The sequence below is a fragment of the Schistocerca serialis genome, chromosome 8 (assembly GCF_023864345.2).
Source record: "Schistocerca serialis cubense isolate TAMUIC-IGC-003099 chromosome 8, iqSchSeri2.2, whole genome shotgun sequence".
NCBI classification, from domain to species: Eukaryota; Metazoa; Arthropoda; class Insecta; order Orthoptera; family Acrididae; genus Schistocerca; species Schistocerca serialis.
The window spans coordinates 270,482,064-270,496,125 of NC_064645.1; the positions used below are offsets into that span (position 1 = coordinate 270,482,064).

A 14,062-nucleotide genomic window follows, 5' to 3' on the forward strand; every position below is an offset into this window, starting at 1 on the left:
TATATATGGACTGATTCAAGTTGTCTCCAATGTGAGAGTAAACTGTGTATTACAAAAAGTAAAAAGAGTGTGTGTGTGTGTGTGTGTGTGTGTGAGTGTGTGTGTGTGTGTGTGAGAGAGAGAGAGAGAGAGAGAGAGAGAGAGAGAGAGAGAGAGGGGGGGGGGGGTTGCATTAAACAGATTTAGAAATACTGATGCAAAATTATAACCCACCTCTCATGTGGATCTTGAGGATCTGTGTCAAGAAGTACGGAATTGACAGAATTCCACTCCACACCAACATCTCTCCTCTGGCCAGCTCTGGTCAGGTTATATAATTTCATTTCTAGAGGGCTTCTGGGTCCCTTTAATTCCACCTGAAAAATAGCAATTCCTTTATAAGTCCAAACACTAACATAAATAAAGGTGTAACAGATTAAATCTGTGTCTACCCATCTCCTCCAGCTTTATGCATTCACTGTTCACAAACCCACCAGATTAATTTTACTAATTACTACATTGAAGAGTCAAAGAAATTAGTACACCTGCCTGATATCTTGAAGGGTCCCCACACCATGACTTGGCATGGACTCTACTAACGCCTGAAGTAGTGCTGGAGGGAATCGCCACCATGAATCCTGCAGGGCTATCCATAAATAAGTAAGAGTGCGACGGGGTGGAGATCTCTTCTGAACAGCCAGTTGCAAGGCATCTCAGACATGCTGAATAATGATCAAGTCTGGGGAGTTTGGTGGCCAGCGGAAGTGTTTAAAGTCAGAAGAGTGTTCCTGCTGCCACTCTGTAGCAATTCTGGACTTGTGGGGTGTCACACTGCCCTACTAGAATTACCTAAGTCCGTTGGAATGTGCAATGGACATGAATGGATACAGGTAATCGAATGGATACAGGTAATCAGACAGGATGCTTACATACATGTCACCTCCCAGAGTTGTACCTGGATATATCAGGGATCCCATATCACTCCAACCGCACACGTCCCACGCCACTACAGAGCCTTCACTAGCTTGAGCAGTGCCCTGCTGACATGCAGGGTCCATGGATTCATGAGGTTGTCTCCATACCCATACACATCCACCTGCTCAATACAATGTGAAACGAGACTCATCCGTCCAGGCAACATGTTTACAATCATCAACAGTCCAATGTCAGTGTTGAGAGGCCCAGGCAAGGCGTAGCGCTTTGTGTCATGCTATCATCAAGGGTACGTAAATGGGCCTTTGGCTCCAAAAAGCTCATATAGATGATGTTTCATTGAATGTTTCACATGCTGATGGAAGGGTTCCATTCCTGTCCCGCTGAACAATTCTTTTCAGTCGGCTTTATTTGTGACAGTTGTTTTGTTATGCCTCTCACGACTCAGCAACTCTGCTATGTGGTGAGTGGCAACTTTCCTTTTCATAATACTGTTACATTCCATCCTGGCTTTTCCACGGTTTAATATTATGAAAAGGATAGTGGCTACTCACCACATAGTGGTGATGCTGAGTCACAGATAGACACAACAAAAAGACTGTCGGCAAGTAAGCTTCTGGCCAAAAAGGCATTCATTGGAATTAGACCACCAACCCACACACACACACACACACACACACATTCACACAGACATGACCACTATCTATGGCTGCTGAGGCCAGGCTGCAGGCAACAGCGTGTGACAGTAGAAGCTAACTGCGTGGTGGGGGTGAGGAGGAGGATGCGGCAAGGAGGGGCAGGGACAGCACCGTAGGGACAGGTTATGGTAAAGTGCTGCTTGTGAGAGCATACAGGGATGAGATGGGGAGAGAAGCTTGGTGCAGCCAGGATATTAGATGGGGAGAAGGGGGCAGCAGAAAAGGAGAGCAGTAAAAAGACTGAGTGCATTGGTGGAAGAGAGAGCTGTGTAATACTGGAGTGGGAATAGGACAATGACTAACAAGGGTTGAGACTAGGAGGGTTATGGGAATGTAGGATATATTGCAGGGAGATTCCCCAACTGCACAGTTCAAAAAAGCTAGTGCTGGTGGGAAGAATTTAGATGGCACAGGCTGTGAGCAGTCATTGAAATGAAGAATGTTGTGTTGGACAGGTGCTCAGCAACTGCATGGTCCAGCTGTTTCTTGGCCACAGTTTGTCAGTGGCCATTCATGCGGACAGACAGTTTGTTGGTTGTCATGCCCATATAGAATGCAGCACAGTGGTTGCAACTTAGCTTATAGATAACATGACTGGTTTTACATGTAGCCCTGCCTTTGATAGGATAGGTGGTGCTTGTGACCAGACTAGAGTAGGTAGTGGTGAGACGATGTATGGGACAGGTCTTGCATTTAGGTTTATTACAAAGATACAAGCCATGAGACAAGAGGTTGGTAGCAGGGGTTATTTAGGAATGGATGTGGATATCGCTTATGTTCGTTGGGCAGTATCAGGTATTGTGGGTAAGGATATAGGTAGTCATGGCAACTAAAAAGGAGGCTGTAGGTTTGTAAACCGTCAAGTGTTGGGAAAAGTAGTGTTCAATAGTGGTAAGGACATGGGCATTAGGGATGTTAATGTAAAAGGAGGTGGAATCAATGGTGACGAGCACGGCATCATATGGTAAAGGTATAGGAACTGTGGAGAGTCAGGGGAGGGATAGTGAGTAGGACATTCCTCATTTCTGGGCACGACGAGAAACCTGAAAGCCTGGCAGAGTATGTGATTCGGATGCTCCAGTCCTGAGTGGTACTCGAATAATAAGGGGTGGGGGTGATTGGATAGATAAGGTAGAGGACATTGTTTCTGCATAAGGCCAAGAAAGTAATTACAATCTTTGAAGGCCTCAGTGAGAATCTCGGGCAGCATGGTTTGAGGTGCCATGTCATGAATTGCACGGCCGCTCCCACAGCAGGTCCAAGTCCTCCCTCAGGAATGGTTGTATGTGTTGTTCATAGCATAATTTTGTTTGAAGTAGTGTGTAAGTCTAGGGACTGATGACCTCAGCAATTTGGTCCCTTAGGAATTCACACACATTTGAACATTTTTGAGAATATCAGTATGTTCTGAGAGGGACAGCTCATCACTAAAGATGTGATGGTCATGGGCTGGCTAGGCTGTACAGAAGGGACTTCTTGGTATAGAATGGATGGCAGCTGTCGACATGGAAGAATTGTTGGTAGTTGGTAGGTTTGATATGGGTGGAGGTAATAATGTAGGCATCTTTGAGGTGGAGGTCAACATTGAGGAAGGTGGCTCCTTAGGTTTAGGAGGACCAGGTGAAGCGAATGGGGGAGAAGGTGTTAAGGTCCTGGAGGAATGTGGATAGGCTATCCCCACTCTAAATCCAGGTCACTAAGATGTCATCAATGAATCTGAACCAGGTTAGGGTTTTGGGATTCTGGGTGGTTAGAAAGGATGCTTCTAGATGGCCCATAAATAGCTTGGCGTAGGAAGGTGCCATGCAGGTAACCATAACTGTACCCTAGATTTGTTTGTAGATGATGTCTTGAAAGGACAGGTATTGTGGGTAAGGATATAGGTAGTCATGGCAACTAAAAAGGAGGCTGTAGGTTTGTAACCCGTCAAGTGTTGGGAAAAGTAGTGTTCAATAGTGGTAAGGACATGGGCATTAGGGATGTTAATGTAAAAGGAGGTGGAATCAACGGTGACGAGCACGGCATCATATGGTAAAGGTATAGGAACTGTGGAGAGTCAGGGAAGGAAATGGTTGGGATCTTTTATGTAGGAGGCCAGGTTGTGGGTAATAGGCTGAAGAAGTTGGGTCTACGAGAGCAGAGATTCTCTCAGTGAGGGTACAGTAACTGGCTGCAATGGTGGTTAGGTTTATGGACTTTATTAAGCATGTAGAATGTAAGAGTGCGTGGAGTGACAGGCATGAGGAGGAAGATGGACTCTGGTGAGAGGTTCTGGGATGGACCAAAGGATTTGAGGGGAGACTGGAGATCCTGCTGGACTTCTGGAATGGGGTCGCTGTGGGAGTGTTTGTAGGTGGATGAATGTGACAGCTCGCAGAGTCCTTCTACCAGGTAATCCTCTAAGTTCAAAACAATAGTGGTGGAGCCTTTCATCAGCAGGTAGGATTATAAGGTCAGGATCAGTTTTAGGTGTTGGATTGTGGTTCTTTCTGTGGATGTACAGTTAGCTTGCATGTTGAGGGATTTGGGGAATGACGGTGAGGCAAGGATCTATGTTACAAAATCCTGGAAAGTTAACAGTGGGTAACTCAAGGCACATTGGGCGTGGATCAGGATTAGTTGGAGAAGTGAACTGAGGCAGGCAGGGTCCAACATGGGTCTCTGGTTGAGTCTGATTGGTAGGGTTGGTACTGAGAAGTGTTTCCAATGTAGGGATCTGATGAAGGAAAGAATGTCTTTAATGAGTCCTGCATGACTGAATTTGGGAGTTGGACAAAGGGTGAGGCCTTTGGAAAGGATTGACACTTCTGTGGGGCTAAGGTTCCTAGAGGACTGTGTTTCAAGTCTGTTTCGGTTCTGGATTCCGTACAGTGGTGGGAGGGAGTTTTTGAGGGTGGGGTAAATGTAGTAGGTCTGCAAGGCAGCATCTGTCAGCGATGAGGTGATGTGGGGGAGGTTTGGAGGTTGTTGTAGATGTGATGGATAGTGTTAGTCCAAGGCAGCAGAAGGAAGTGAACAGGGTGGAAAGTTTTTTGAGGTGGTGTTGTGCATGCTGCTCTAGTTCCTGGAGAGCATGAGTTTCAATGTGTGATATAGGATATAGGAATTTGGGATTGCATAGCAGGAGAATTTTATAGATGGAGAGATGGTATTGCAAGGAGGTTTGGGCCTGATTGACATGGTTTTATGTTGGTGAGGGTTAAAGCCTGGCAGACTCTGAACAGGTAGAGGTCATTGTGGAAGGACAATTTACAGCCGCAGGTGAGTAATTTGAATGTAAGGCTATTTGGGTGATTCCATGAGCCAAGCAACAATGCAGGAACAGTATGTGGGATAGGATTCTGTCTAACGATTAGGAAACTTTACTGTACTGACACGGATGGAAGGAGTAAGGATCCATGGTGGAGGAGAAAAATGCTTAAAAATACATAAATAACATAGAAATATGTTGTTAAAAAATCTCAAAAATATGCCAAAACACATCAGTAAAACCACAAAAAGAGTGAAATGAATGAAGTATGGGGAAATTGGATGAAATCTAGGGTAGTGGGCCAATAGCAAAAGACAAAACCAACTGAAATCAACAAGAAAACACAATGAGATTGAATAAAAAATAAATAAAAAGATTGTAATATGGGTTGCAGGTCTCAAGTTGGATAAATGTGAACAAGGGGGACAGCTGATGTGACTAGATTAGGTGAAGTTAGCAAAGTGAAGTAGACAGGAGAGAGAGTGGGGAGGGGAGTGGGGAGGGTGGGAGGGGGTGGGGAGGGGTTAGTAGGATGAGATATAAGTTCGTGTTGCACAGGAAGATATGGAAAAAAACACGCGAAAAAGCCGAGGCTGACACAGGAAGAGTGATCCATTTGAAGGTCTAGAATTAATTATATCAGCGGGAGTAATGTGGGGCATGACATGCTCCACCAACAATCAGCCCAGTCTTGTAACTGGCTGTTGTGGGCAGCTGAGACAATTGACCTATAAGCAGTGTGTGCAGTGCAGGTTTTTGAAGTTGTCAAGTGAAACACATGAAAGAAGAGAAAGATGGACAGTCGCTGAGTATAGTAATGCCTTAGAAAACAGTAACAAAGGAAAACGGCACTGGATTATGGCATGGAAGAAAAGTTGTTGAAAAGAATAGCTGCTACATACCATATAGTGGAGATGCTGAGTCACAATAGGCACAAAAGAAGGACTGTCAGCAAGTAAGCTTTCAGCCAAAAAGGCCTTCATCGTAATTAGACAATACGCGCGCGCGCGCACACACACACACACACACACACACACACACACACACACACAAGCACAGTCTCTGTCTGCCGAGACCAGACTACAAGCAGCAGTGCATGATGGTAGAAGCAAACTGTGTGGTGAGGGTAAGGAGGAGGCTGGGGTGGGGAGGGGGAGGGACAGCAGAGTAGGGGTGGAGGACAGTGAAGTGCTGCTTGTGGGAGCGTACGGGGACAAGGTGGGGGAAGGTGGTGGGGCAGCTAGGTGCAGTCAGAAGGTTAGAGGATGGGCAAAGAGGGGGGGGGGGGGGGCAGCAGAAAGAGAGAAGGAAAAAGTCTTTGGGTGTGTTGGAACAGAAGGCTGTGTAGTGCTGAAATGGGAACAGGGATGGGAATAGGTGAGTACAGGACAATGACAAACAAATGGTGAGGTGAGGAGGATTACGGGAACGAAGGATATATTGCATGGAGAGTTCCCATCTGCACAATTCACGAAAGCTGGTGTTGGTGGTAAGGATCCAAATTGTGCAAGCTGAGAAGCAGTCATTGAAATGAAGAACAGAGTGTCAGGCAGCGCACTCAGCAACTGGATGGTCCAGCTGTATCTTGGACACAGTTTGTCAGTGGCCATTCATGCGGACAGACAGCTTGTTGGTTATCACCCTCACTCAAAATGCAGCACAGTGGTTGCAGCTTAAGGTGTTGATCAGATGACGGCTTTCCAACGTAGCCCTGCTTTTGATGGGATAGGTGATGATTGCGACCAGACTGAAGTACGTGGTGGTGGGAGGATGTATGGGACAGGTCTTGAAGAGCAGTGTCTAGGAGAAAAAAAAATTTAAAAATATATTCCGTATTTTGAGAGATGGTAGTATGGATCAAAACAAGAAACAAATGTCCAGTTAACAGGCACTCTAAAAGCCATGAGTACTTGTTCATCTCTGTTACTGTGAAATACATATCTCCTATTGCAAGCCCTTTGCTATTAAGAATGATCTACAGAACCCAGTAAACAAATGACAACAAGTTATTCCATTACTGCGAAACAGCTGAAATTGTAATGTAATCTGCCTGCTATTATACAAGACCTGCATTTGTAAGGTATCATTAAAGATGTGTGGAATAATAGGCTTCCATTATGCTGGTACATGAAAGATAAAACTACAACGTAAAATCACTTCACAATCATCTAAAAACACTTACCGGTTCCATTAGAACTAATGCATGCACTGCACTTATTCATATAAATTCCAGGATGGAATAAAAATTATATGGAAAGGATAGATTGATACCCACTACACAGAAGAGGCATCGAACTGCAGACAGGCAATGAAAAAGAATACTAGAAATATTCAGCTTCTGGACTGCCTTTCATCAGATGTAGAAAACACACACACATTTCCAAAATCACAACTCACAACCAAGGGGCCACTGTCGCCTCTGGAGTGTAAGACTGTGACTGTGTTTGAGCCGAGCAGCATCCTTAGTTATGGTGGCTGGAAGTACAGAAGAGGCATGTGGTGGGGAGAGCGAAGGGTAGCAGGGAAGGGGTTTGCAAAGTTGCTAGTGCTGCCTATGGGAGAGAGCAGGCATGTGGTCAGGTGGGAACAGAAATGGAAGTAGACACTAAAATAAAATGTCCATGGATTACGTTACATTAAGCATCATAACATCTCTTGATAGATCACTGACCTTTATGCGACATTCTTCAGGTCTTGGCGGTTCAGGCTCTATTTCCTCCACCCACGGCAAATTAGTCTCTTGTTGGCGGTTGTAAGCTAGCTTCTGCTCATTTGTCCATTCTTTATGCTGAAGACGTAGATCATGGTTTATCTGAAATTAAAGAGTTTCATGGGATAATGAGTATGCATCTTGAATCTTATAATAAGCCCCAAGAAATCACCATTTTTATAACATAAAAAAACCTAATGTTAACTAGTAATGCATAAACTTTTGAGTGGAAAGAAAGTTATAACTGAGTCACAATATCATTATTGTATGGTCATAAACATCCTAAAGTTTTTCTTCTTTCAATTATGAAGAAAATCACAAACATAAGGGCAGTCACTGACAACAAAGGCTTTTACTACATTATTGACTGAGTTGTTTAAAATTAAATCACACTGCTCCGTATTCAGATAATGCCACAATGGTGCCATTTGGATTGCCCTGCTTGGCAACATGTAATTTTTTAATACAAATTTCAACAAATATATCACTGGTATGTCAACTGCTGTCGTCTGAATATTACATGCATCAAACTGGCACAAACCTTTTTAATGAAAGTATTAGTCATGATTTATAACAAGGCTGTTGATTCTTGATAGCAATGCATCAGCCAGATATTTTGTGGCAATATTTGTTAAACCTTTTAACATGTGACTTATACAGTGAATGGTGAAATGTCTGTGTAAAAATTGTGTTTGAGAAGCCATATCTTCCAAGAATGTTGCTGGTAAAGACAACATTATAACAGCAGCTATGAAAGCAACAACTGTAAGACGTAATGTCTGGCTTTACAGGTCTATAGCTCTGCTAGGAATGTAACGTTTCCAGATATTAGTAGATTATCTCAATCTTGAGAAAGAACTGGCTCACTGACAACATAAATAATTACATAACTCTAAAAATAAAACTTTGCGTTTGAAATGTGGCTTATTATATGAGAAATAATTTGAGGTTTGTTGTGTGCAAATTACAAATATATTATCCTCCTGGCCAACAAAATAGAATTATTCAGAAGTCTAAAATTTAACACTTCATGAAAAAATGCCTCAATACAGTTTTAAAGTGTTATTTATTTTTACAACATGGTTTGGCTTTTAACATAGAAATTACAACAGAATAGAATGAAACAGTAAATTTAGATTACTTTCACTTCCTTCTGTGCTTGTTTATGGTCTGACAGTTACTATTCTTTTTATATCAAACAGTAGAAAATTTGAGCTGGAATAACAATTATATGAAATAGGATAGATTGCTGCTCATCTCATAATGGAGGCACTGAGTGGTGGACTGGCACATTGGACAAAAAATGTTACATATAGTCAGCTATCGGACTAAGTCCCTCATCAGACACTACAAAACAAAACAAGAACACACACATTTTTATGACTGACAAAGGACTTAGCCTAATACCTAATAATACCTAGTAGTCAATCGGTTTGTTCATAAAATAACTTTTTCTGCTACCAGTCACAATTTTATTTCTGTTTATATTTTGTATGATGCATTTTCTGAAATGAGTCCTATTTCAAAGTTTGTTTTTTGTGTGTTGTGCCATATATTCATGATGATTTACTGATTTTTTTTATTGGTCCAGTTTTATCACACAGTACACTTTGTACAACTGATACTGAACAGGTCAAAGAAAAGTTGCAATAATAAATAGTATTAGCGACTAGGTGAATTAACATTAAGTATCCATTCTTACAATTTAATTTTCAAATAACTTTTTTCTTGTTACATACTCAGAAATTGTTTTACTGACTAGAAACAGTGTTTTATAAGAAATGCCTTTAGCTTAATTTTAAATATTGGATATGTAGCAATTTTTATCTCCTCTGGTATGTTACTGTGTAGTATCACACCAATGTTAATTGTGCTTCTCTGATAGGCTGTCATTCTGTGATATTTTTGGATTACATTTGATTTCTCTCTGGTACAATAGTTGTGTACATATTTGTTCTGTAGTAGTTTGCCCATTTTCAAGAGGGTATAATGCAAGAAAAACACACATGAAAATTGCAGCCATTTACAAAAAAAGCATTAGGCAACAAACAAAGAGAAAACTGTGATTGGTAGCAGAAAAAGTTATTTTATAAACAAACCCATTGTTTTGATAGTTTCAGGCTTTTACCAACCATTAATGATGCTGGATAAAATCAAATTATATAGCAATATTTTCTCAATGAGTCTGATTGCTCAACGCCTCCTCTATATGTTGAGTAACAATCTATCCTTTTCATACTGTTGTTAATATACCCTATTTCATTTTTTTAAAATGATGGTTTTGGATTTTCACTTACCAGAGCACAACAGTAATTGATCTGTTGCCCTTGATATGTTGCCACTGTCAACTATCTGATGACACCACACACAGTCAAACTAATGTCAAAATTCTTCTACAACTTCTGGTCTCATTTTGATACAAACTCCTGAATCCATTATGATCTGCACTAAACTTCAAGTTCAAATTCCCACTTTGTACCTATTTCTCAACAAGCAAAAATCAAATCATACAGGTCATCCTTCCATTGTTGGTTTCAATACTCACCCATTGAGTAAATTTCTACTGTAGTTGACTATTCACTATAACTGTACACAATCTGCAGCCTTTAAGAAGGATGATAACTATTTTATTCACCATCCACGAGAACTCCCAGCAAACTGGCTCATTTTTTAAATATTACAGTTTTCAGCCCAAAAATAGTAAAATATATCTTTTCAGTATAAGGACAGCCTAGAACATCACACACTATCTACCAACACACCTGATAATTTTGCCTATTTTTTTACAACTCAATTTTTTTTCCTATCACTGTATGTCAGTATGACTACCAATGAGCTGTCATTTTAGATTAGATGTATTTTTTGTTCCACAGATTTGTATTGAGGACATTCTCAACGATGTGGAACATACCACAAAACAAGAATATATGAACCATATTTATTTTTTAAAAAGGCATGCTAATTTTACTACCACCGAGCCTAAGGAAAATGGTCCTCATGAATGAGGAATTAGCTAAAAAGTTGAAACATATTTTCATTTAAGAGGTAATGTGTCAAAACAAATGACCACAAGTAGCCATGGCCAAAGTACCAAATATCCTGTGGAAATTAACAAAAGAGACAATGAGCATGTGGTTTACTCCACATGTCATCAGTATCCAACTCCCCAACGTCAGTGGTTCCACGGTGCAGACATGGAACACAGTGGTAGTGGTGATGTTGAGAGAGAGAGAGAGAGAGAGAGAGAGAGAGAGAGAGAGAGTACATTTTGCTTTATTTCCCATTTGAACTTACACCTTCATTTTCCTTAAAGTCTCGTTTTTTTCTGACTATTCACCAGCAGACAATCCTCACTTGACAAGATTTTTAAGGATTGGTACATAGCATTGGCTTGTAATGGAGTCCAATACTTAATATATTTATAAGGAAACTATAAACTAACAAAAAGATAAACTGGCTGGCCACTGATTACCTTTGGATATGACACTGCCAATAATAGTAGAAAAACTATCCTAGCTCTCGGAACTGCAAGTTTCCCCCTCTAGGAGGAAAGATGGATACTTTGTAAAAGGTTAGAAAGAAGGAACAGATCTCTCAAACCTGAGTTTGAGAGGGATCCATCCAGTTTGAGTAGAGAGAGACAAGAATTATACAAAGATATTAAGACAGAACAAAATTATCTACCTTTGCAGCAGCAACAGACTGGCAGACGTGTGCAAAATGTGGCATATATATTAACTTCTGAAATCTTAAGTTTTTTCAGTCGGCAAAACAGAGGAAAAAGTTAGAGTGCACCTGTTACGATGAAAAGACTCTGAAAGTTAATAGTAGCTGTCAGTCAAACGAAAGATGGGGAAGGATGAGAAGGAACGAAAAATAAATTGTCATCAGATTTCAATATGTACAGCAAATGACAATTTCACACCTTGAACTAATACCCTCTGCTTTTAAGCCCCAGACTCATAAATCTCTTACATTACCTTTGACAAGAAGCTTTCCTCTGCCGGTTCGGCATAACCCTCCTCTATTAAGTTCTTGTTCACACTGCTCTTCGTTTTCAGGCCATTATAATGTTTAAAAAGCTCAACAGAAATCACCCCGTGAACAACAGAGTAGATCTGTGAATGGAGAAAGAAGGGAAAAAATAACAAAATTTACATACCTAGTACATTTCAAACAAAGAAAAGGAAATTACCTTAAAGAACAGCCTTTCAGCATATTTAGCAGAAATTTTCATAAATCATTTGATGAAACAATTATGTTCATTAAATAAACTACTCGTTCAAACACAGAACACTATTACAGATATCTGGATAATAAAATTATACAGTTTAATATAGTAATGAAGCACTAAATCAGAAATGTGGCCCCCTCAATGAATTTCAGAAAAATATACAGTTCACAACAAAACTTAAAAAATAAAAATAATAAACCATAACCTCTTCAGTTCTGTTCATAAGAACAGAGAATGGCAACAACACTTCAAACTTTTGGTTGGTTTGTGGGGGTTGAAGGGACCATACCACAAAGGTCACCAGTCCGTTCAACATTTTTCAGAGAGGAATAGGCTCTATGTCATCCCGCATCAATAAATTAGAAGCTTTTAGGAATACATGCCACGCAGTGTTAAGAATGCCTCTGTCAGAACAAGTACTTGCAGGTTAAATAAGTATCATTACATACTTTGCCATAAAACTATTCGACAACTTAAAACTACTAGTAGAATGGTAAAAACACTTAAATTAGTGAATGAAGTAGGGTTTTAAGTTTAAAACCCAAACTCACTTGATAAAAGGGTGTGGAGGAACCAGAACGTTTTACAATTAATAAGTATTAAAATTTGGCAACTGGTTACAAAGTATCTGCTTAGGAATAGTTCCATTATACAGTTCATGTAAACATAGTTGTGTCAAAGAATTACATGACAGAAATTACGAGTCATATCATGTGGAAGAGCAATGTTCTTAAGGAAGTTTTAACATGTTGCTTGGGTACGCTCCTTGGCATACCTTGACAAATTTTAGTTTTTCTCTTACTCACAAACTATTCACAACAAACAGAAAATGGGAATAGGCAACTACTTACCTATATCTGAAAAGTGTTTGGTAAATAGACATATATTACAAATCTCTGGACTAATGCATGTGACTACACACCATATATAATTGCCTATTCACATTTTTGTTTGTTGTTTCCCCCTCCTGAAATTTCCATACTAGTTACGCTTCATAATGATATATAAAGGAAAATTCTCTTGAGAAAACTATAAAATTATTGGAGAGAATTGCTGGTCAGTTTGCAGGTGAAGTTTCAGTATTGCTGATTGGCTTGTATCAAAATATGCAACATTATCTCAGCTTTCAGAAATAATGGTTCTGAGAGTTAGAACAGTGTATTTTTGTGGTACACTATATGAAGCACCGAAATTTTAATTCCTCTTTCTTTCCCTCCAGCCGTCTAACCAGAACCACTGGCTCTGAAAGCTTTCACATTTCCATACATTTGTGTATGTCTTCTCCTTGTGCCATTTGGTGAGTAGATTTTTTTTCTCTATCCAAGCGTATCATATTTTCAAAAATTGATTACTTCCACTGATATATCAAATCCACTGTTTTTTGTTATTCTAGTGCAATTATTAATGTAATAAGATGATGCAAAAGTGTTAACTGGCTACAACTGACACTCTAATGGAAAATTAACAATTAAATATTTGGTAGGAAGCATTTATTATGCTAATTTTCAAACACTGATTTATAGCTTGCAAATGCTGCTAACAACCCAACTGCTGAAAATTTCATTCTCGACTGAACATGATTTGTATTATATTTTATCATACTTGAATGCAAGACACATTTCATGTCTTGTATTATTCACAGGCTGGCTGTTATTTTTCTTCTGAATTTTGACTACAAAAAGGACATATACTACTGCAAGTCTTAACATATTCCTGTGAATTGACAAGTTGGAATACTTTTGTAGTTGTTCACAATGAGTTTCCCACAAAAAACCTATGCAAAATTTTCAGCTTGCATGTATCTATCTAAACAATTAGCATAAAATTATTTCTAAAGAATATGCATACAAATACTCAACCTAAAAACAGAAAAGTTTTGTTTAAAGATCATACCTCAGCTGTAAATATTTTTCCTTCTGTAAGCTCCCTGAATGCTTCATGGGCTTCATCTGACCAAACTCCTCGGGGATTTTTCAGAATAGATGGTTTTATTTCAGACAACACAAACTCACATGCAAGTGGCAGGATTGTATGCACACCATCTTCCATGTTTTTCTCAGAGAAATTCCTCAGGTCACTTAATGTCACAAATTCTGTATTTCCATAATCAATGAAAAACACCTAAAATGAAGTCAGCATAAGACAATATTTATAACAGTTATTCAAGGGATACAATTTTCTTTTTAATACATCATAGAAGAAATTCCAAAAAGTTAAGAATAGCATAAGAAGATTGGAATATAAATAATTTGTGAACT

At 39.7% G+C, this 14,062-nt stretch overlaps 1 protein-coding gene across 3 annotated transcripts in view; it reads right to left on the reverse strand.

Moving 5' to 3' along the window:
• LOC126416277 (probable ATP-dependent RNA helicase spindle-E) overlaps positions 1-14,062 on the reverse strand; it is a 264,514-nt gene that overhangs the window by 71,664 nt on the left and 178,788 nt on the right. For all 3 annotated transcript variants that reach the window (XM_050083917.1, XM_050083919.1, XM_050083916.1), the window contains exons 18-21: positions 13,698-13,925; positions 11,551-11,688; positions 7,532-7,672; positions 214-356 (exon numbers count right to left, since the gene is read on the reverse strand). In XM_050083917.1, the coding sequence (XP_049939874.1) occupies positions 214-356; positions 7,532-7,672; positions 11,551-11,688; positions 13,698-13,925 (650 nt within the window). The remainder of the gene's footprint in view (positions 1-213; positions 357-7,531; positions 7,673-11,550; positions 11,689-13,697; positions 13,926-14,062) is intronic.